This window comes from Perca fluviatilis, chromosome 7, assembly GCF_010015445.1.
Source record: "Perca fluviatilis chromosome 7, GENO_Pfluv_1.0, whole genome shotgun sequence".
Taxonomy (NCBI): domain Eukaryota; kingdom Metazoa; phylum Chordata; class Actinopteri; order Perciformes; family Percidae; genus Perca; species Perca fluviatilis.
The window spans coordinates 24,073,949-24,099,050 of NC_053118.1; the positions used below are offsets into that span (position 1 = coordinate 24,073,949).

At 40.3% G+C, this 25,102-nt stretch overlaps 1 protein-coding gene across 1 annotated transcript; it reads left to right on the forward strand.

Annotated features, from left to right (window-relative positions):
• The first annotated feature begins 134 nt into the window (after positions 1–134).
• clstn3 (calsyntenin 3) lies at positions 135–24,171 on the forward strand. The gene is made up of 19 exons (XM_039806547.1): positions 135–469; positions 1,315–1,381; positions 4,315–4,437; positions 6,172–6,382; positions 6,574–6,782; positions 7,857–8,006; positions 8,448–8,633; positions 8,725–9,012; positions 9,553–9,683; positions 11,025–11,184; positions 11,974–12,033; positions 12,184–12,332; positions 15,833–15,981; positions 18,803–19,029; positions 19,133–19,294; positions 20,066–20,211; positions 20,397–20,532; positions 21,821–22,005; positions 22,097–24,171. The coding sequence occupies exons 2-19, from the start codon at positions 1,315–1,317 to the stop codon at positions 22,244–22,246; spliced, it is 2,889 nt and encodes a 962-aa protein (XP_039662481.1). The 5' UTR covers positions 135–469; the 3' UTR covers positions 22,247–24,171.
• The last annotated feature ends 931 nt before the right edge of the window (positions 24,172–25,102 follow it).

A 25,102-nucleotide genomic window follows, 5' to 3' on the forward strand; every position in this document is an offset into this window, starting at 1 on the left:
AAACGTGATGAGATGAATTGCTGTGTTGGGACCTGAGTCACTCTCAATGTGCGTTTAACAGCAAAAAACAGCCAGAGCAGCAGTCTGGTGCCGAGCTGGGGGGGGGAGAGAGGGAGAAGGACGCAGTGTGGGCGGGTTAACAAACGCTGAGAGGGAGGGGACGCCAGCGTAATATTCCCACCGTTTTTTCTCCTTGGTAGAGCCGAAAAAACAAGGGCATCCATCGGTCTCTTCGTTTTCCTCACACCTCATCTCACTAGTCTAACGTCAGGCATAAATAGGCTGTATACAGTACCCTGTCATTTCTTCCGCTGCTGTGTAAAGACTCTCTGTGTGTCCTTTCCTCTACCTGGAGGTTTGTTTTCAGCCTGCGGGGGGATTGCCGAGCCGAGCGGCAGGGGCGTGAGAGGCGGATGCTGCGAGCGTAGAGGCTGGGTACCAACCAGGAGCATCACCGCAACTCACCACGGTAGGTAATGTCAAATCTCGCTTCGCCTAACCTTCATTGCGACATTTCCTCTTCTGGTTCTAGTTTGAGCTCTCAACATGGCTATAAGGCAGTCATGAAGCCCAGGCTTATAATGTGTGTCAATACCAGCCTGTAATCTAAATCGGCTGATTATTGTCGCATAGCATGTTTCTATGGTCTTGGATGTATGTGTAGCCTGGACAACATGTGAACAGATGGAGTCCTCTGTTAGGCTATATATTTCCTCTTTAAACCATCTAGGCTATATGGTGTCCTGTAGTCTGTTAAAGACTGCAGCATTGGAAAAACGTAGAGGCTTGTTATGTCAACGAGAGCATGAAAAAAAAACCAAGGACTCATTTTTCAGTTGTGGCCACAAGACAGCAGCTGCATTTTTTAAAACCTAACAAACCATAATTGAAACATAGGAAAACACCCACACAGCCACACAAAACCTATTACAGTGACACACACATATCCTACCTACAGTAGGCTACACACTTAACAACCAGGTATGTGCTTTATATCCTAGGCTATTCTTGGCTCTGCAAGTCTGATTTTGAGGAAGAAGCAGAAACAAGGATGGATTATTGGTGACTCAATATGCAGCATTATAAGGAGTTCATCATTTAGGGTCTCTCTTGGACCTCAAAGGTTATATACATGATACTGGAGTTGTGTTTTATTGCACAAACACAGCATCTGATAGGCCTGATCTGCCTCTCTCTGTCTTGTTACTGTAGCCTACCTGTCTCTTCCTGTGCTGATCAGTTGTTGATGCATGTACTGTATTCCTCACCCCACCCTGTTGCCCCCTCCACCTTTCCTTTCCTTTCCTCCCTCAGATGGACAGAATGAATTTTCTCTCCTTCTTCCTCCTTTGCTTGACTTCGGTTGCCAATAGCAACAAAGGTCAGTTCCTCATCGTTTTGATTGTTAATTGTGTAGTGTTGATCTGATGGTTGACATCGCCATGGGAGCCCGCAGACCTGTCAAGGTGCAGGGCAGGACCATCGCTGTTATGCCTTGAAATGCTCCTGATGACTTTATTGCTCTCCCTTATGAGTGTATTATCAGTTTCCTCATCACATAAACAGACTACATACGTACATGTATACATTTTGTGTTTCGTGACCCAGTGTGCATGTGCCTGTTTTGCCGGTGCTGCGACTCTGAGATGAAGATGATACATCTGTTTCCTCCTCTGTAGAAGATTTATCATCCTGGATAAACATGACTCTGAGTCAACATCATTGTTCCAATGATCATCATGCTGGAGGAAGGCGAATGAAACAGACAGCATGGCGGGAGAATGTCAGAGAAGGAGGAGGTAGAGGAGAGTGATGCAGGGAAGACGAGGAGATTGAAGGAGAGATGGAGTGTCAGAGAAACAGAGAGAGAGTGGGGAGAAAGAGAGATGGGGGGGAAATGTTAGGCGAGACAGAGGAGAAGGAGCTGTGACAGGAGAGGACGTGGCCGAGAAGACGCAGGCTGATAAGGAGGGAGGAGGAGGAAGAAGAGGAGGTGGTGGTACGTGAGATCAGGTGACTTGAGGGAAAAGGAAAAGCGCAAGATATCGGAGCGTTTGTGTGTGTGTGTGTGTGTGTGTGTGTGTGTGTGTGTGTGTGTGTGTGAGAGAGAGAGAGAGAGAGGGAGGAGGAAGAGGGGTGGTTGAGTGTCACGGGGCGATAGAGTGACAGAGAGAGGAAGAGTGCCAGGAGAGACAGGGAGAGATGGAATGGGATGCCTCTCAATCTGTAATCCCGAATGTAATCCACAGGCCTGATGCTCAGATTAATGCTATAGCAGAGCAGAGCAGAGTGAGGAGGGTGGGGGAGGGGGGGTGGGGGGGGAGATCAACTGAGGGCGGGAGATAAATGACCAAAAAAGAGATATGGCAGAGGACTGTGGAAATAGAGGAGGAGGAGATGGAGTCAGGCTAGACCTTGAGACGAGAGGAGGAATGTCTTTGATTAGGGCTGAACCTCAATTCTTTTTTGGTACCGCAAGTTTAGTCATATTTGCTTATTTAGTGATCAGATATTTTCTTATGTAAATCATGATTTTTGCCAATTTTAAACTATTTAATTCTGGTACAGCTGCTTTTGTTTAAACACAACAATCAAGAATTGTAGCTTGTTTTGTGTTTTTGTAGAAACAAAACTGTGGTGGACGAGGTACTGAGAGCTTTTACTCAAGTAAAAGTGTCTAGGGCTGCAACTGACAATTATTTTCATTATTGATTAATCTGTCGATTATTTTTCTGTCTCCATTAAACATGGCAAGCCGAGGCAAGGCAGCTTTATTTATATAGCACATTTTAGCAACAAGGCAATTCAAAGTGCTTTACATAAAACATTAAAGAGCAATTTCAAGGCAATAAAAAACACGAATTAAAGAGAATAATACCAAGTTACAAAACAATTGTGAAATATATGTTACAGTTTTCTAGAGCCCAGTTAATGTCTTCAAACTGCCGGTTTTGTACGACCAACAGCACAAAAACCCAGAGATGTTCTTTTTATTATCACATCACTCAACTGAAAACCAGCAACATGGGAATGTTGGTTATTTACACTTGAAAGGATTACTCAATTATCTGTTGACCGGCTTGATTAATCATCTAATCATTTCAGCTCTAAAAGTTGCAATAACTCAATGTAAAAATACCCAATTACAAGTAAAGGTATGGCAAAATTTGCTTAAAGAGCAACTTAGCGCCCCATTTTAGCTTGAACTAATTCTCATTAGACAGCAGAATGGCCTCTTTCAGAGTGGTAAGATTATTATTGTTATTACTGATGTGTTACTTTGTAAACAACATTTCAATATTGTATCTAGTTGAGGTAATTTGAACTAGTAGCTATATCTGTCAAAAAAATGTCATGGAATAAAAAGAACAATATTTCCCTCTGAAATGTAGTGGAGTAGAGGTATACAGTAACACAAATTGGAAATACCTAATTAATACATAAGTGATGTACCTCCAAATTGTACTTAAATACAGTACTTGAGTAACTGTACTTAAATACTTTCCATATATATATATATATATATATATATATATATATATATATATATATATGTATATAAGTTCGTTCAGATCCTGAACCAGCAGCATTTTCCTCTGTTGACTCTCCTCTCACAGACGAGACGGCACAATTGGTTCCAGACCGATTTTCTGCAAAATTCACTGTGAAGACAACAAAGCAATTGCTAAACACAAGTCTTGTGCTTTTGTCTGATTTCAAACTCTGTAGCTTCGGCTTCCAAGAGATTGAGGACAACAGAGGGGAGGCACTCAGGCTTTTGTTTTTGCTCTTTGCTGGGGTGTAAAATCGTCATCCTTCTGGCTCATTAACTTGCCCTTTGATCACTCAGCGCAGAACATTCAGCACAAGGATGAATAATTAATTCCCAATTAAAGGTTAAATTCACAGTAATCCTCGGGCATTTGATTTGGACCCAGCTTTTTTTTTTTCGTGCATTTTTGTGCAGCGCCTGTGGCAGGCCTGTTTGGCTGATTGAAATGAGCAATATACCTCTCTGTGTGTGATAAGGTAAAATCTTAATGGCTTTTATTATACTGCCAACCAGGAAGGTGTGAAGAATGGTGCTTGACGTGAACAAGAGATGGTCTGTATAGAGAAAAGAAGAAAGGGAGAAATCTGTGAGAGTAAATGTGATAAAACTATGTCCTTGTGGTCACACATACATTGTGTATTTTTCCACTCATGCTCACCATGTCCTTGCCCATAATGGAGTGTTAAAAATAGACACGTTGATTCTTTCTAATTGCTCCATTTAACCCAAAGCCTCTTCGGTCTCTTCTCTGTGCCGTTCAGCCAATAAGCACAAGCCATGGATCGAGACAGAGTACCAGGGGATTGTCATGGAGAACGACAACACCGTGCTGCTCAATCCCCCTCTCTTTGCCCTGGACAAAGATGCTCCACTACACTACGCTGGTAACACCAACCGCACAAAACAGCATGGGAGAACATAGGATGAAAGAGCTGGCAAAGAAAAATGCCCCAAAATATTGCAACTTTTACTTCAATTTGCTTGAACATTTACAGATCTGGCTGCTGTGAAAAATAGGTCAATTCAAGTTCTCGCACAGCCAATGTCAAAACCACATCACCAGGCCAAATTGAAAATGTTCTCACCAGGCCTTGCTTGGGCTTTAATAGTAAACACAACGCTGATTTTTACAGAGAGAAGTTTCAGACTGCTGCTGCCATTTCCAGCCATATTTCCCAATAGACCAGTCTAAATATTAAAAGCAATGTATTCAGTTACAGAGTCCACTATTTTTAGACCATCATAGTGTAATTCAACCCTTCATTGCAGGAGCAGCAGTCGGCAGTGCTCTTGCCTTTGCAGCCTGATGAAATAAGGTTATCGTGTTTGCACTCCTGGAAATAACCGTGTTCAGGCAAATTATTAACAGCTCGACTAGAATTACTCCAGTGCTCCTTAGAATTTAATGGGCTTGTGTCAAGAAGGAAGAGAAAATTATCTGTTTGAGCAAGAAACCTTCCCTACCTTCAACTTTTGTCAGCCAGTGAAGATCAGCAGCTATATTAAGGATTTTATTTTGAGTCTCAGCAGCAATTTTATTCTATTCTTATAATGATTGTGTAACATAAAGGGCCGCTAAAAGGAATCCTTCAGATATCTGTCAGCACTTATTATATTGTGAAAAGATCCAGATGATATGACTTTAAAACTACTGAATATTAGGATACATTATCAGACTTAGTTCAATAATGATACATATTTTATCAATGCCTGTTATTTCTCTTATAGTAGTTCACTTCTGATTGGTGCTTATTAATACAGTATGGCCACTTAGATTGTGGACATTTGGACTGGACTGTGGGCTGATTGATTGATTGAATTTCTGGTTATATGGCACTTGTTGCTGTAGCTGTTAAAATAATAATAATAATAATAATAATAATAATAATAATAATAATAATAATAATAATAATAATAATAATAATAATAATAATAATAACATTAGTTATTAACAGAAGAAATTGGGGGGGGACATAACAACATAACACAAATGATTGAGACAATAAAAAGAAGATGTGACAGGGCACAGAAAGACTACTAAATAAAGTTTTCAGTAGAGATTTAAAGGAATCCCTGAGGTAGCAAGATTACTTTTAAGAGAAAGGTTGTTCCAAAGTTTCGCGGGGCACTGACAGTAAATACATCTCCTTTGTTTTGAGTCTAGACTGCAGAGTTTTCTTGCATGATCTAAGGTTTTAGTGCAGGTACTGTATGTAAGAACACACAAATGTATGCTGGAACCAGACCTGAAGTGCTTTAAAAGTAATGAGTACAACCTAAACACCTAAATTCTAAAATCAAATGAAAGAAAGAAGAAAGAAAGAGGGTAAATTAGGAGTAAAATTATCTCTTTTATTTGTTCTCCTTAAGAGTTAAAGTCACAGCATTCTCTATCAAATGTGAGCAGTCTTTGCCACACAAATGATAAAAAAAAAATACTTACATTTTTTTAAACAATAGGAAGTTAATAATATTATTATACTGAATATTTCAGGCAATTTACTAATTGAAAAAATACAATATGCGTACATTTGGATTCATAGTGTCTATAATGTGATACATTTGTTTTATTGCACTATACTGATACAATGAGTTATTTTCCTCTCTCCCTCTCCCAGGTGAAATCTGTGGCTTCCGGGTCCATAATGGCCCCTCTGGTTCAGGCTCGGTCCAGTTTGAAGCGGTGGTTCTGGACCGTTCCACTGGAGAGGGCCTGGTCCGGTCCAAGGAGCCGCTGGACTGCGAGAGCCAGCGGGAGCACAGCTTCACCATCCAGGCCTACGACTGCGGAGAGGGACCTGACGGAGTCAACAGCAAGAAATCCCACAAGTAAGTCCACTATCTCCTCCCAATTTAAACAGAAGATATTGACATGTTTTTTTGCCAATAATTACAGTCATGATATGAGGTTCCTTTGACTGTGCACTGCAAACACTATCCAGCCATTTCGGCTTCCTGTTGTTACAATATTCCATCTCTCTCCCTGCTTGTGTTTTGCTTCTCACTCCTTCTTCCCTCAGGGCCACTGTGCACGTTCGAGTAAACGACGTCAACGAGTTCTCCCCTGTGTTCGTTGAGCGTCGCTACGAGGCGTCAGTCCCAGAAGGGCGTCTGTTTGACCGAATCGTGCGTGTGGAGGCTCTGGATGCCGACTGCTCCCCGCAGTACAGCCAGATCTGCTTCTATGACATCATCACTCCTAATGTGCCCTTCGCTATCGACAACGATGGTGAGATATGCTTTATCTTGTAGCAGTAAATCAACGCGTGTCGGACTCACAGACTTATTAATGTTTGTCTGTCTGTGCTACAGAAATACAATATCCCCACCAGTCAATATATATTATTACCCTCATATGTTGTCTGCACTATCTGCTTTGTGTGGCCTTGGTTGCAAAAAGAATCACTTTATTCAATATTCAGTATTCAACTCCTAAACACCTGCGGATGCCTTCATACATGAAAACCGCCCAACCAGCCGCTGCTGGGATATTGATGTCTGCATAGCAACAGTGAAACACACTGCAGGTATATTTCCTCGCACAGGTAGAAACCAAAAGAAAAAAACAGGACTTTGTGCGGGCGGACTGTTGTTCTGTTTCTGCCTAAATGTGTCAGCAGCTGTTCAGTTGAATATAGTATCATTTTTTTAAAGTTCCTGGCTGCTCGTGGATTCCCTAAATTCTCTGTTGTAATTGTATCCATTGACTGGTTGGAGGCAGATCAATTGTAACGTGACACAGCAGCTGAGGAGGGCCTTGTTTTAGTATGACTCTGCAGAATCGTCCTGGACTTGGAGGGCTTTTGCAGAGGCACAGCTTCTTTGTTTTTTGGATCAGACTGGTACAGAGATCTTTTGTTCCAACCTTGTTCAGATGCTGTGGGCTTGTCATTGTCTATTTAGTTTTTTTCCTCACTTTGTCTTTTCTGTTCCTACCACTATCTCTTTCCTCCCATCTCCTCTCGCCATGTCACACCATCTTCTGTCTTACCTGTTGTCTGTCAGCTGGCATGCTGAGCGCTGGCAGCCTATTGCAGTTATTCGCTGTTGTCTTTATCTGTATAAACAGGAAAACCCTTCACATTTTTATTCTGTGCAATTTATCTTCCCCTTTATCTTCCTATTCCTGGATATAGTGCACTAAGCAGGATAGTGGCTCTGTTATTGTCTACACGTGCAGAGCTATATCAATAAGCGAATGCAAACTTGTTGATGACTAACCCTGCTATTTCTGTTTCCCTTTTATTCTTGTGTTTCATCATTTCATTTCCTGTGTTTCTTTGTCTCCCTCTTCGTCTCCTAGGTAACATTAAAAACACAGAGCCGTTGGATTCCAAGCGCCAGCGGGTTCACACCTTCTGGGTGACTGCCTTCGACTGTGGAAAGAACCGCGCTCAGGCTGATGCCCAGGTTGTCGTCACGGTCAAGCCATCCTGCAAACCCGGCTGGATCGGTAATCAATTTCACAGATCGCTCTCCTTCTGTCCTGATTATCACGCTTGGATAACTCTCACGAGGTGTCAGGGATGTGTTTTAGTTGTTTAATCTCTGTTGCAACTATCACTTTTAGTTGTAATGTGCGTGGGCTGCCGCTTTGATGATTCACCTTTGCATGTTTATATCAAGAGCTGAGTTTTAAAGAGGTAGTCCTGAACCTAAGTTATATCAAGGGATGGCACATAATTAAACTTTCTCTGGATTGCCTGACATGAGATTCCTTCAACAGGATGAGCACAGTTTAGTGACAGTGCAGTACATTTTAAATACAACAGGTGTACTAACTGTGGGCTTTTGGAGCCTTAGTGCATATGCTATTTAATCCATCTTTAACTTTTTGAATCCAAATGTTGAGATTCAGGTTGTGATTTTACATTTCCACACGTGATATTTTCAGGATGGACCAAGCGCGTAGAGTACACACCTGGGTCAGGTAGCATCCCCCTGTTCCCCAGCCTGCATTTGGAGACATGTGAGGAGACTGTGTGGAACATCCAGGCCACCGTAGAGCTCCAGACCGGACACATCGGGAAGGGCTGCGACCGAGACAGCTACTCTGACAGATCTGTGCGACGGCTGTGTGGTGAGTTCTGCTGTACGCCTCGAAACGTGTCAATATTTAGAGAGCAGGAACCTTTTTTTCTAAATATCCTCTCTCTCTTTTTCCTTATCAGGTGCTGTCAGGGGTGAGGTAGACCTCCTCCCACCTCCATCTCCTGCTGCCAACTGGACCTCAGCTCTGCCCACTCTCCCCTCCTCTGATTCATCTCTGGTCTTCTCCTTTAACGGATCCAACCACGTCGCTGTGGTGCCGGATTCGGTTGTCTCGGCATTGTCGGGTGACCACTTCACCCTGCAGCTGTGGATGCGAAGGGGCGGCGCCAACATCCAGCCTGCGACCACTCAGACCAGAGGAAGTCGCAAAGATGAAGAGACTATTGTGTGCAGCACTGTCAAGAACGGTGCGTTATATTTTGGAGTCGTGGTTTTAGTAGGATTTGAGAGAAATGTAAGGAGAAGTGAGCTAAATTGGGAAATTTTGGTAAGGAAAACCTCAGACATTAAACCCCCAGAAGGTTAAATACCCAGAACCGCAGAGAAAAAAATACAAAGCTGTTTATAGCTTCAGCAGCTACTATCAAGGTGCTCTTGAGAGAGACACTTAACCCCCAGCTGCTCCACTTGAGCAGCCAAGTGGACAGCAGCAGAAGACCAGTAAGACACTGTAATTGTGCCAGGCAGAATATTTAGTGTTTCGTGTGAATATTTTCAACGTTATGACTTTGTAGGGGCAGCATTAAAAAGCAGCATGTTTAGCAAACCCTCCCTCAGGTAAAAACAGCAATAAAATTCACAAGTAAGAAAGATAAAATAGAGATAAAAATCTATATTAAACTCATTGCACATTTCTCTGAAGAAATTCCTGGGGATATTAAGACAGTTTGAAAAGACCACACTGACCCACCAATTATTTTCTGCTCTTCTGCTCTCCTACTCTACAGATGATTCCTTCTCCCACTATTCCCTCTCTGTCCACGGCTGCCGCCTCTCTCTCTTCTCTTTTCTCCCCCCCCCTCTCACCCCCTCACGTGTTGTTTCTTTTTTTTTACTGGACAGGCTATGGAAACTAGAAGTAACTGGGAACTGCAACACTTACCTTTGATGTTCTTCTGTACCTTTGAAACTAAATGGAGGAAATGCAATCGTTAGTTTGTCTGTATAATGCCAAACATCTGGCCCAGAAACCGCTGTTATACAAAACATTCACCTTTCGCTAATACATACATACACACATATATATATATATATATATATATATATAAGAACACAGACTACTCCTATGTACTTTCAAATTACATATTTATGTGGAAAATTTCACACAAACTGTATGCTGAAAATAACTGCTACAAGCCAAAAGTTTAAGGACACTAGCAAACTAATTTTCTATATCAGTCAGACAGCACATTAGGAGGTAAAGGGGTTTGTTTTGACTGCAGCCACTGGTCCCAGACAGATTGGAGCAGCATGGATTAAAGGATGCTGAGCTGATACAGAGAAGATTTGTCAAATCCCTCTGTCTGAAACCACAATATCTTATTACCCCGGTCTTTCTTTACTGCCCCTCTGTCTGTATAATTCCCTTGTCTTTCTTCTTTCTATTCCTTCTGATGTCACTCTATCTGAAGAGAAATCTAAAACAAATGTGTACAGGAATTTATGTAGATGAAATATTCACCAGTGGTGGAATGTAAAGTAATTTTACGGCACTACATTTATAAGGGAGCTATGGTTACATGTTACTTTTCAGATTTTACATAAGAAACATGAACAGTTTAAAAATACAATACATTTTCAAAGGATAAACCAGTGGCTACGAGCCCTTTTGGAAGTGGCCCCTTACCATAAAAGCATTATCTAGTTAGGCCCCTTTGTCTTGTGTAGATGAACTGGTCAAGATAAAATGATCCAATAATTCACAAAATAAGGAAAAATTAATGAAAAGTCCTAAAAAGGAAAAGCATATTTATGTAACAGACCTTTGTTTTTTTCTTATTTCCCACCCCCATTATCTCACGACCCTTCAGATTTATCTTATGACCCTTTGGAGGGGAGCTGACCCTTTGGTTGGGAAACGACTGGACTAAACTACCTAACTGTATATAAAGTACTTAAAACTAGCTCCTCGGCCAGCTACATCAATAACAATATTAGCAATACTGTAATATATAATGATATATCAGTCCCACTGCCATTTATCTGCAGAACAAGTACTTTTCCTTTTGATACTTTATGTACATTTTAATGCAAATACCTCTGCACTTTTACGTAGAATTCAAAATGCAGGACTTTTACTTAGGTAAAATATCTAAATACATACTTAATACCGCCACTGATATCCACAAATCAGTAAATGTCCTTCACCCTGCAAGACATTTATTTCTTTGTTCAGGCTCATGTTAACTCTGTCCAACAGGTGTGTGACAGTGAGTGGCATCATCTTTCACTCAGCGTCCAGTTCCCCTCGGTGACCCTGTATGTCGATGGTGTGACCTTCGACCCCGCCCTCATTCATGACAACGGAGCCATCCCCAACCCTGCCGCTCGCCAGAGGATGTTAATCGGCGCCTGCTGGGGTAACACACTGAAATTTATGCTCAGCGAATCCACAACAGACATATATTTTATTCCAGCTTAATGATGGATTCTGACAGAAATGTATTCAAGTAGAGAGCGAGCAATCCTGTTTTTTTTCTTTTTGCATAAATGCTATGAGCAGCATTTGTGCAGTTGGCCTTCCTCTTTTGCATTCTTCCGTCAATGAAATGTCATCCAAACCACACATCACCAAAGATAGCAGGTTGCCATTTCTGGCATGAGCACCGGCAACTCACAAACCCTCGTTAAGGCTTCTTCAGACAATCTGCCAAGCCATTTTGCCTCGCGCCATTCACTCCCTCATTTCACTTATTTATAATTGTGTTGATGCATTTTGTCTTTTAGGTCTAATAATATAACTGACTGATTAATTATTCAGGGCAGCAGTGAAGTACACACACACACACACACACACACACACACGCACACGCGCACACACACACACGAACACACACACACACACACACACACACACACACATTCACAGTGTTACACTCTCACCCACAGTGGAAGTCGCTCTTCTGCCTGCATGGCAGCAGCTGCTGCTGGATAATGAGGAGATGGTGCATTTCTATTATCAATTTTCTTGCTTGCATTTTCTTCCTCATATTATTTATTTTTTATTTTTCATTTTTCTTCTTCCAACCTCTGGCCCCTTCAGTCTTCCTCTCACTTTCTTTTCATAACTGACTACATTCAAGTCTCTCTCTCAGAGTGCCTTACTGTTTTCTATTCCCCTTTGTGCCCCTCACCGGTTTGCCCCACAGAGCCTGAAGAGAAGCAGAAGGAAATACTAAACAACACCATCCCAGAGGGTAAAGACTCAGGTGACCACCCTGTTTTCACTTTGTTGTCAACATGAGGGTGCGCAGTCTGTCATTTTGCTGTGTCATTGTTGGTGTATTATTTATGTGCATATTAGAATGTAAATGTGGTGTTATAATATGTATTCATACTGGACTTTCTCTGGTCTTTAGTGAAGTATGTGGGTGGTTACCACGGCCTGTTGTCGGGGGTGACGGTGCGTCCCGGCAGCGTGGAACCTCACAGTGTGGTGGAGTGTCTGTACGCCTGCAGGGAGGGCCTGGACTTTGGAGACCTGGAGACTCTGGGCTCTGGCATGAAGGTAATGCCTCAGAGAACCGTAGACCACCATGTTATAATGAGAGAGAGAGAGAGGATGCTCAGAGAGTCCTTTACATCTTTCATCCCCATTAGTACAATTTACACTTTTCGCCAGTACACCATGCTTTATTCACCAATCCAGCCATCTTGCCTTCATCTGGGCTGTGATTGTCCAGTCTTATGACTTATTGATCACCATAGATGCTAAGTGTAGAAAATAGCATTACTGTCATCTTTCTAGAATATAATTTAGAAAATACAGTATTTGGTCTTTGGGGATGAATACATTTACAAGAGAAATATAAATATTTTTCAGTCATTTTTTAGACAAAAAAATCAGAATTGATATCCTTTTGTAAAAGCAAGACATTGTTAAAGCAGAATATCAGAGCAATTTACATTCTGTTATTAAACCTGTCAGTATTTTCTCCCTACCTTGCCATTCACCTCAACACAATCACTTTTTGCCATCTGTGCTGTCTGAATGTAAGGTCGCTTCTTCTTCTTTTTTCCGTTTTATGGCGGGTGGCAACCAGCTTTAAGGTGCATTACCACCACCTAGTCTGAGGTCGCTGATCTGCTAGGGAGCTTTTAAAAAGAAAAAGAAAAGGAAACCATGTGAAAATTCTGATGATCACATTCAGGCTTGTGCACAATTCAGAATTGAATTGAGAATGACTCCTAAATTCCAATTCAATTCTTGAATTTGAATTGAATTTGAATTGATGTCAAAAACAGGATCTAGAATTACAATTTGAATTTGAATTAAAGGAAGCACAATTGCAATTCAGTAAATACGTAATTTCAATGAAGTGTTTAACAATGACGCTTTACAATATATGTCAGATATGATTGCATTACATATTCTATAAATTATATTAGTTAGAACTACTTGTACAGATTACATAGACATAGACAAGTCGAAAGCCATAGGCACATTGTGTAAAGCCGAATTAAAATATCACCGAAGCACGTCAAGCTTGAGCTACCACCTACGAGCTAAGCATAGTACAGTTAACGTGACTCAGGTTGATGCTAGTGGGCTCAGGCAAAGCACTATTTTGGAGAGTGCTACTCGCCGACTTGTTATTGAAACCAAAGTGCAAACGCTGTCTCATCAACCGGTGATCACTGGACGTCAGTGAGTAATCAAAATTATTTAGAAGTTACTGCACACTATATTGACTCTGGTAAGTAGGGTTGGGTACCGAAACGTGCCGAACTGAACGGTAGTAACAAGACCGAATAAGAACGAAAATTTCAGTGCCTCATTTCGGTGCCTGACTTTACACTACACCTGACAGCAGGTAACGTTAGCCTACCTTTAGCTAGCAGCTGGATTAAACACGGTTAAAATGCTGACAGCTAATGTTAAACAGTGTAAAGTGTGACTGGATTTCACTGTAGAGGATTCCAACAGCGGGACCTCTGCTCTGCAGCGCAGCAGCTGCCGTTGTCGGAATTAAACAACAGCAATTTACTGGATAAGTTATTGTTATAGTTATTACATTATTATTAAATCTTTAATTTTGACCATGGTCTTTTGTTTACAGTAAATAAATAATAAACAAATACAAATCTTAAAGTCAAGTTCATAAAGTAACTTACTTTGCATTCATTTGATTCCCAATCAAGATACACTGGTAAGAATTGCTTTCCATTGTTAATATGTACTTAAAACAGTTCTGAAATGCAAAATAATAGAATTTTAATCATGTGATAAAACATGCGATTAATCGTGATTAACTATAGAAATTCAGCGATTAATCGCGATTAATTTTTTTTTATCGTTTGACAGCCCTACTTATTACTTATTGTATTCAAGAAAACAATTCTTGTCAATTGTGGAATTAATAGAAATATTTGTTCTCTTAAAGAGTGATCTATATTTTGGAACAAAATGTATGCAGGGTTGAGGAGTGACTAGTTACGTGTAATGAAATTATGTTATTAAATTACAAAATTAATGTAATTGTATTTAGTTGTATTACTGAGGTAAAATGTGTAATTCAATTAGTTACTAATCAAATTAAAAGGAAATTGCTTTGCATTAATAAAGTAATCCAAATAAAGTAATCCAAACCACATTTATAATGGGTAACTTATAACAGTAAGCAATTACATTTCTAAAGTAACCTTCCTAACACTGAATGTATACGAGATTCAACACATTCTTTCTGTTGTGTGACTGTGTTCTTTGAATTGCCATGAATTTAATTCTACTTCCTGTTATTCCAATTCCAATTCCAATTCAACTTCCTGTGGGGCGGAGTCAATTCCAAGCCTGGATTCAAAGCCTGATCACCTCATTATGACTATGGTTTCTACAGCTACAAGGAAAACGTGTTTTAGTCATTGTTTGATTTATTAAGACCAAGAAAAGCGTAAGATGTGCTAAGTTAAGCATCCTCTGATGACCGAGCATAGGCCTATGTGCTGGGGGCGGGCCAAATTTAACCCTTATGGATAACTAATTTTAAAGTCAGGCTTTGGTTGAGTATTTTATGCATATGAGGTGTTTATAATCTTTTAAATTTGTATACTAAGTAAATAACATATTTGCCAGAAGAGAATATATAATCTAATGTTGCCTCCAATTTGTATTCAGTATCCCCTTTCTTTGCACATGTATCTGTTTTCCTACTTGCTGTTTATGAGTTAAAGATGAAAGAATATAGGTTCACAAACATTCAAGTCTGAACAGGAAGAATTATTACAGCAAGCAAAACCTTTTAATCTTCCAATGGGCACCAGACTTGAAAAATAGTTTCTAACCTCCCCTAGTGGTGGTTTGTTGTGTATATCCTTGACATTCCACTTCCGGGATTGCTCCGTTGCCGCCGGAAAATCCGCCGGATTTCACTCATTTAGGCCGGATATCGTTGCCTTGAGCTGCCTTTGTGTTGGCATTTTAAACTCCGGCCAATATATGAGGACTATGGTTCACCTTTTCTCAGATCTCTGCAGGGTTAATGCAGACAGCTAGCTAGACTATCTGTCCAATCTGAGTTTTCTGTTGCATGACTAAAACAACTTTTAAATGTACACGTGTTCTACCAAAACAAGTTCCTTCCGAGCCTATTTTGCAGCACACCGCGGCTTTTCTCCGGTGCTTTGCATCGCCCAAGACGATTGTGATTGGTTTAAGGAAATGCCATTAAACCAGAGCACGTTGTCCTCCCATCCCCGAATGCTATGTGGAGTAGCCAGACTCTCCTCGAGCGCGCGTTGGAGGGTCTGGCAAAATAGAGACTATGTTTGAGATAATGTAGACATTTTTGTTCAATGTGTGTATAATGGGTAAAAAGTAATATGGCTGCTAAAATTATTATTTATTTCCTCTGATATCTCTTTAAAGATACCTGTATTGAATTAGATTCAAAAAGATTAACCTTCCCAAAGCTCCCCTTTGTAAAATGTCCAATTTCCTCAGTAATGTGATGTTTTCTTATGTTAACTATTAGGAACTTAGATTTTCAAGTGTTTCTTTTGGCTATGCAGGTTCATGTGAACCCCAGCCAGTCAGTGTTGGTGCTGGAGGGAGACGACATTGAGAGCTTTAACCGTGCAGTGCAGCAGGTCACCTACAGAAACTCTCTGCGTTTCGCCACCCCTGGAGTCCGACCCCTCAAACTTACCACCTCGCTCAGGTACAAAAACACACACACACACACACACACACACACACACACACACACACACACGCACACACACGCACATATGCACGCACACAGCTCTTTTTTTATTATTGTAGATGGACGAGACGATTGATGAGGCAGAAATACTGATTTCATCACTGTAACAGCAGTAGACTGAAAGCAAAAGCATGCCCCAATATTTAACAGTAGAAGAAGAGGCAAGCTGAAGTAAAGAGACACCACAAATGTAAATGATCACACTGAAAATCTCTGAACATCACGAATGATAAGGATATGATGTGAAGTGAAATTATTTCTTCTGTGGCAGTCAACTGAAGTGTGACTCTCTGGACTTTGCTTTACTCCTTTAACATTGAACTCATCAAACATGAACCTTGCCTCAGCTGTGATAAGGACTGGTGTGGCAGGAAAGAGATGATTATAGAGGGATTACGTCAAAGCAAGAGATAACAAGGAATATCTTAATCTCTTTGTTCATTCAGCCACCAAGTAACTTTTTGCCTTGTATACTGGAGATAAATGAATACTGCCTGGTTTTAACTGTTTGTTGAGGAATTCACTTAAAAAAACTGTTTCCCTTTTAAGTGAATTCCTGTCATCATCAAGTTACTCGTTTATTTTACTGTTTTGTTTTCTGTATTCTTCAACACTTATTGAGAAATAATTAGCATCTTTCTAACTTGAAAGTGGTTAAAAGTTTAACATTTACATTAAAGTATTGCACGATCAAAAGAAATTGTATCCCTAATGTTGCCACACAGACTGACAGAACAAGACTGAATCCCTGGTTCAGTGCGCATCACACTGAATCACCTGGCCGTGAAAATAAAAAGCACACACACTGTTTTCGGGTCAGTGCTCAACCGTGCTTAACAACTGAAAACTGGCTCTCTGGTTTAGCAGTCACTTTTCGATGATGAAATATTAATTCACCTCTGGAAGTACAGTCCAATGCACATACTATGTGGTATATTGTGTATTTATATTAAAAAACTAACTGCCTGCTGACAAATCAGATCTCATCAAACTCTCAGGCTGTGCAGATATTCTTATTACTGTCTTTTTGGACTGTTGTTTTTGTCGCATGATTCCAAGGTTACCAGGCCACAAATCAGTGCTGGAGGTTTTGTTTTTAAGATTCCAACCATTCAAGGTCATTGGCAGAATTTTATTTTCCACTTGGTTTCTGCTCAAGTGTACCAGAGTTTTTTTTCCCTTCAGCTTGTTTTATTGCGTGTGTGAAGATTAGACTGATTTGAGGCCAGGAGTTACCCAGATGGCTGAACAACAGGCCCTTCTGGAGAGGCCGATAGAAGCAGCTGCTCACTCTGATAGTGGAAATGTAACACACACACACACACACACACACGCACACCACACACACACACACACACACACACACACTCACACCTCTCTCTCTGCTTAATCCCCTTTCAAATGTGATGCTGAATTATAGTGCAGATGAATAAATATATGTAAGCAGCCTGTCATCAATCTGATTTGCCCCCCCTTTTGGCAAGAAAATTAAATTTGTAACAGCAGAGCTACTGTGATTTGACATTTGCTATTTTCAGACCAAAGTTACTACAGTCATGGTGGAATTAGGTAACTGGATTGAGAAAACATTGCACTGGATTTAGACCTTTTTTCTCCAGAGTCGCCAACTTGCCTAACATATGTTGTTAATTTGAAAGCCACACAAAGAGTCTCCAGCGGTGCTAGTGGTGCTTTCAGTTTAATGCTAAAATAAGCATGCTAACATGCTCAAAGTGACGACGATAGCCTACTGATGTTTAGCAGGTATAATGTTTACCTGCATACCTACCTTAACCATCTTAGTTTAACTTGTGAGCATGCTAACATTTACTAATAAGCACTAAAAACAAATTACAGCTGAGGCTAATGGGAATGTCATTAGTTGTATAGGTTGTTTAGTCAATTACAAAAAATTACAATTTTAACCTGATGATGGCTCTATATGGAAAGTTAAAGGGTAACTGTGCCAATTTTACACATCAAGTATGTTTATAGGTCTTTGGGAGTACTACAAAAAGGTGTATAACATCTTTAGTGGCTTCATAGGAAACTGTACAAAGTCTGATACATATCCTTAAGTGATGTCTTGGTTGGGAATGAAAAATAAAAAAAATCTTGGAGTGTTGAGTTAGAAAAAAAGTGATCTTACCAGACTTTTATGTAACCCGCTTCTTATTTCTGCTTGAGGCTAGCGGCTCTAGGCTACATTAGCTTGCGTAACACAATTGAATTTTAGACTGTAGGGTGGTTGAGTTGCATTGTAGGTAATGTAGTTCACAGGTTTTGACAAGGAATTAGAATGCACAGAATAAAAACTACAATATCTCTAGTTCTGCTGCATTGATTTTGATACTTTTTTTGTCAATAGTGAGTCTGACAATGTTATAGGAGTGCAATGCTAAATTGCTGCAGTAATCTTTTAAGGGATCACCAAAGCTGTTATAATACACCCTTCATGGGGCTTTAATGCACTGCGCTGCATTGCACTGCACTGCACTGCAAAACAAATATGTCAACTTGAAGGTGGCATCAGTGAAAAATTCAGGGTCTCACCAAAATCAGTAGGATTTATCATCTGGGCACCATGAATGTTTGTACAATATTTCATGGCAATCCATCCTATAGTTGCAGAGATATTTCAGTTTGGACCAAAGTGGTGCATGGTCCAACTAACAGACTGACATTTCCATCCCTAGAGCCATGTCACCAGCGTGGCAAAAAAACTCTTTGTCTCCTTTCAATCTCTGACAACATACACTTCCTTTCTCCCTGCCAGATGTTTCAACGAGGAGAGCTGTCTGTCACTCAAGCAACTGGAAGGATACCTGGTGGTTCTCCAGCCTGACGCCCCTCAAATCTCTCTGTCTGGGGTCGGCCCTCATCTGGCTCGTCCTGCCCCTGAGTTTGAGGGTCCCCGTGGTGTCCCCCTTTTCCCCGAGCTCCGGATCGTCTGTTCCTTGTCTCATGCAGTCAACACGGCTGCACAGGGGATGGAGGGTGGAGGTGAGGTTTAGCACACAGCCAGGATTTAACACTTGTGAGTTGAAGAGAATATCTCTGGTCTGCATGCTTTGTTTCTTAAATTGGGGTATTGATCCTCTCTTAGCTCTGATGTCTGACGCTGTGGCTCACACTTTGGATGGCTGTGAGGTCCAACCACTGGGGGAGGAGCTAAACCCAGAGAGGGAGGAGCTTCTGGTGGACATGGATGTTGTGCGAGAGAGGGGGCTGGAAATCATCAATACTACTGCTTATATTGCCATCACAGGTACGGTGCATAAACACATTCAGCACATTTTATGACTGTAAACTGTCTTTTGTCTTCAACTAGAACAAAAAGCATCATTGACATTGAAAATATCTCTTTCTGGCCAAGACACAAATAAACAACATATAATTCATACCACAAAATATGTCAGGAAATAAGAATTAAATAGTCTTTGTCTTTTTTGTTATTGTTTTTGTGTGTGTCTTTCATACGGAAATTAGCTAAAGTATTTCTCTATAACAATAAATAGTCATCACTAAATGAGCAACAATAAAAGTGTAACTGTGGTTTTTATAAGAACAGACAGAAGCAAACAGCCTAATAACTATCATCACATTTGGATTAAAATAGCTAAATCCTCTTTGGTGCACAAAAATACATGACATCACCTTTTTTTCCAACGAGTCCTGCCCAGCCAAAAACAGTGAGAAACAAAACACAAACTACAAAAAATCTTTCATTTGAAATAAACAGAACTGTCTAAACTCTCGCAAAACATGTTAAAATGTTCATATAAGACCCCAGATCTCATAGTAAGCCTGATTTAGAAAATAGGTTTTCAGGGCTTTTAAAACTTCTACACTCAGTTCTTTGAAATTCAATACAATAGATCCCAATGACCTAAATAATAAAAGTAATCCATCTGATACAGTCACCCCCAGCTGTCAATAAGAAGCTGCAGACTGGTTTTCTCTCCTCCTCCCTCTCTCTGCAATTATCGTCTCAGTATTGACTCTCTGTCCTCTTTTTTTTTTTCTGCGCTCCCTCCAGGTGCCGAATCCATCTCTGTGTACGAGGACGTCCTTCGCTCGGTCCGCTACCGACTGGCCAAAGGCTCAGCCCGCTTCGAGAGGCGGTTCCGCCTGTCCTGCTCTGAGATGAATGGCAGATACACAAGCAATGAGTTGACTCTGGAGGTGAGAAGAAACATCACTCACAAACAGTAACACCTCTGGCACCGACATGAAGATAAATGTCCTTTAGATTTGAGCATCAAAGTTCAGTTTACACCTTTGGGAAAAGTATTTGTATGAAATCTAGAAAATGGTCCTTAGATTATTTAGTTACATATTTCTTTTCTCTATTTCTCTCCTTCCTTCAGGTGAACTTCCTCCACTCACTTGATAGTCTGTACCACCCATCCCACCTGCTGGCCTCCCAGCAGCAGTTTCTCCATCCGTCTCACCACGCTGGAGAGCTGAGTGGACACACTCTGCCCAATCCTCACCGCAACTCAGGTGACATTTCCCATTCATCGGCTTTTCCTGTCCTGTCCTGAACCTTTCTAGAACAGATGTCACAAAGTGCTTTGCAATAAAAGACAAATATATATAATATAAAATGCAGAATATAAAAGTGATGGAGAGCCCTGGTAGCCTAATGGTTGGGGCACATACCACAAGGCTGCAGCATCCAAAGTTTGATTATCAGCTGTGGGTCCCCGTTTTTGTTTATCACATGTGCATGTGTACGCACACACGGGAGGCATAACACACAGTCCTACCAATGGTGTCACACTATTCCTCTGATCAATAGGTGGCGGTAACACGCCAACATATGTTGCAATGCGCCAGCAAAGACAGGGAAGAAAAAGAAGACTGCAACAAAAAAGGCTTTGCGTTTAGTTCATAAGTTTGTTATACCTCAAGGATACACACATTGACTTTTGATAAGTAACACTGAACTTTTGTTTATTTACAAGAAAACTCCATAAGGCCACTTTAATTTCAAAGACAAGAGAATTTTAAGGTTTAGGAGCCGCAGCCTCAAAGGCTCAATTGTCTTTAGTTTTAAGCCTGAAGCGAGGAACAACCCACAAACCCTAATCAAAAGACCCAAGAGACCTACTGGGGATAAAGGGGTGCAGCAGAACTCTAATGCAGGCAGGTGCCTGACCATGCAGAGCTCTAAAATTAATCACAAGACTGGAGCCAGTGTAAGTGAGCACGGTGAGGCACTGTGTTATGGTCTGATGCACCTCTGCTGTTTTATTTATGCCGTAACTACAGCGACACAGGAGTCAGGTTTAATCATGTTGCCCACACAGTCTAACACCCCAGCAAATGTGTGATTTTATATTTGCCTTTAAAGAGATGGTTAGTTTGGATAACTATGCTATTTTTCACACTTTCATACCCAGAGTTGGTATGTGGCTTCTTATGAACTACTAAGCTTTCCATAATTAAGTCAACAATTTTGTTGTACAGTTTGAACTTCCCATGGAAATGAAAAAAAGGCATTCATGAGATTGCACACTGTGGATATGAAGGGAAATTTAATTATGTATTTCACAAAACCACAAAATGTCCTTTAAATGACTTTCCTGCCATGACGATGACACTCAACACCTTACACATTTGTTCATGCTGAAGATGTAAATCCTTAAAAAACACAAATATAATATAGTTTTTTTCTTTTTTTAAACTCAAACAGGACTAAATACTGCATTTGTTGGCATGTAGGAAGTGTTTACGATAATAAGCCAGTGTTATTTTATTACACATAACCTTCACTTTTTCCCCCTAGTGGTGCCAGGAGCAGCCACCGTCATCATAATGGTGTGTGTGGGTTTCCTGGTTGTCATGGTGATCCTCGGTGTTTTCCGAATTCGTTCCATCCATCGCCGTGGTGAGGATTCCAGGGGCGGGGCTAAGGAGGGTAGCAGCCAATGGGACGACTCTGCCCTCACCATAATCGTCAACCCCATGGAGGTAAAAACCAGATAAGTTATTGATGTGATCGTAATAAATGACCACACCTGTCGAGCTCCTGTGCTCATGCACACATCGCTCTTTCCCACAGTCCTATGAGTCTCGTATGGGCATCTCTGCTGACACAGAGGGGGAGGGGGAGGAGGACGAGGAGGTAGCAGAGTCACCTGAAGACGCCAGCGACGACCAGCGAATCATCATCAAAAAGGAGGGGAGGGACGGCAACGCCCGCCGCTACTGAGCCACATGTGTCTCTGCACCAGTTCTCATGGAAACCACAAACAGGCTCACCAGTCACACACTACAACACTTTTAATATCAACGACTGCTGACACTACTAGTATAAGGAATGTATGCTTACAAACACTACGCACAACACAGTCACTGTAATACTTTTGACACTCAACGCCATATGTGACCTACAGCCAACAACGGGCAGTTGTTCACCATCTAAATGTTCAATGGCACAATGTATACATTTAATGTAATTTAACCGCCTGAGCAAACCCCACGAAAATCGTATGTGGTGCACCAGTTCTAAATCACAAGATGGTAATCTGTCTGTATAGTGAAATACCAGTTGAATGAGACTGCTTTTGTTTAAAAAAAAAAAGAAGAAAAAAAGATTGTATTTTATCTTTTGTTATTGAACACAGAATGAAAATGTATGAAGTCTTTACAAAATGAAAACGGGAACAAACCGCAACATGCAGGCCTTGAATAGATCTGTAGGCAAAGACATGAGCCTTGATCCTGACATGTCTCTGCACTCCCTTATTTGACTTGACTCGAGAAGTCTGTGCACAAGCTCTTTTCTCCCTCTTTGCATCCTCTCTTGACACATTCCTCGACCACTGTTAACCGCAGAGTAAAGACAGTGAGGTCAGACATTACAGTCACTCAACAACTTATTCATAAAAACTCAAAAACACTACGCTTGCAGGTATTTTTCTCTTGGTATTGTGGCTACTTTAGTGCTTCAGCTCTCAACTATATTTCATGTGGTGCTGAAGATAAGATGAGAAGATCTGAGGACTATCAACCATACCCCGCACCCGTTACACAAGTTGGTACTTATGCAATACCCAGATGCAGAGTAAAAGCCTCTAGGTGTTGAGTCAGGAGTCTTTGCAAAGTTTAGCTTGTGCCGCTAAATGACAAAACATAACCATCTACAGTAAACCTGGTGTACCCTGACCTTTGACCCCTCTCACAGTGACCGCTGGAATGTCTCTAGATGACTCTCACTGCAGTCTGTACACTGCTCTTACATTAACTGCAAGACGTCACACACACACACACACACACACACACACACACAGTAGACTCCATAATGCTACCCCTGCTGTTTCCAGAATGTCAGCTCAGCTTGGGCAGTTTTGATTGTATTGATTGTAATGAAATTCCTGTACATACAATGATGAATATTATATTATTGTTATTACTATTATTATTGCAGCAGCCACTCTTCTCTTTTTCTGCGTATTTCGAGAGGGAGCAGATTATGATTTACTTTTTTCCATTTGAGTTATCACTTTTACAGCATCAGAAAACTGTATAATAATATTAATAATAATAATAATAGTAGTAGTAGTGATACGGATGATAATCCCCGGCTTGATGAGTGTCTCTTAATTTGTGTGTATTGTTGTAATTTAAGAACTTGTCAATATCTGAATCACAGAAAAAGGAGGGCACATTGTTGTGATACTTAGATACGTCTCACTCATTTCATTTTTCACCATTCCAGGTCATTTTTTTCACATTTCAAAACTGAACCGCACAATTATTTTCTATTGCACTCCATCCGATATATTTGGTTCAATGAATGTACAACTGTGTGCTTCTCCTCACCTCCCCCTGCCTCCCTGTCTTTCCCCCGCACCTCTCCCTCCCTCTCCCTCTGTGTCTCTTGCTGTCTGTCTGTGTAGCCTATCAATGTGCAGTGCTAAACCTGTCAGTAAATAAAGCCTGTCGTTTTTGAGTGTGATGTTAAGAAGGAATAAACATTGCATTGATTAATAACTTATATTATTACTATGTTACTATTGGAACATTACCTGTAATTATTGATACAATGATGACATGGATTATGCTGACTAATTGTTATTGAGAACTGTCAGAAAACATTACAAAATTCATAATAAAATCACTATATGACGTCTCCAAGAGAGAGCTTTCTTGTTAGAGTAGGTACTAAAATAACGCTATAATATTGTAAAACACTAGTTTAAAAGTGAGCTCATATATGAAAAATAACCTGGAAGAATCACTTTTTTTTTAAATGTACAATATGGTATTATAAATAATCTTTTCTGATGATTAGACTTTTATCCAATTTCATACAAATGTCACACAACACTACAAACACACTGTTATTACAACATACATATACTTACAGTATATGGTGTACCACACTACAGTGTTGGAATGCAATTAAAAACATTTACAAGTACTGCACATAAATAACATTTTAAGGTACTTTTTAATGCTACTTTATACATCTACTTTACAGTAAGACATATTTTACATTTTACCCCACTACCATTATCTGACAGCGCTACTTTGTTAATTTTCAGTTTAATGTGCAAAACACAACATTCTTATAAAATATAAAGCACTGTTTAGGATTCAACTAACCACAACAGTAGGCTATATAAAATAGTTCAAACATGAGTATGTTTTACACCCCCACCAGCTAAATAACAAGCCTATATTAGAATATATAATCAGTGGTGGAAGTAGCATTCAAATCCTTAAGTAAAAGTAAAGGTAGATACTACATTATAAAAATACTTCTTACTTGTAAAGGAGTATTTTTATAATGTATCAAGTAAAACTGCATTCACAAAATGTACTTCATTAAATTAAAGCACAAAAGTAGTAGCAGTAGTATATACTTAAAGTATCAAAAGTAAAAGCACTAATCGTGCAGAGTGGTCTATAGGAGGCACTACTATATTTGATTATTGATGCACATAGTAAATAGCATCATAATCAATCAATCAAATTTTATTTAAAGTGTAAAATCACCATTAAACATGGTCTCAGTGCACTTGACAGTTAAAGGAACACAGAAATAACAGACAGCAACAAA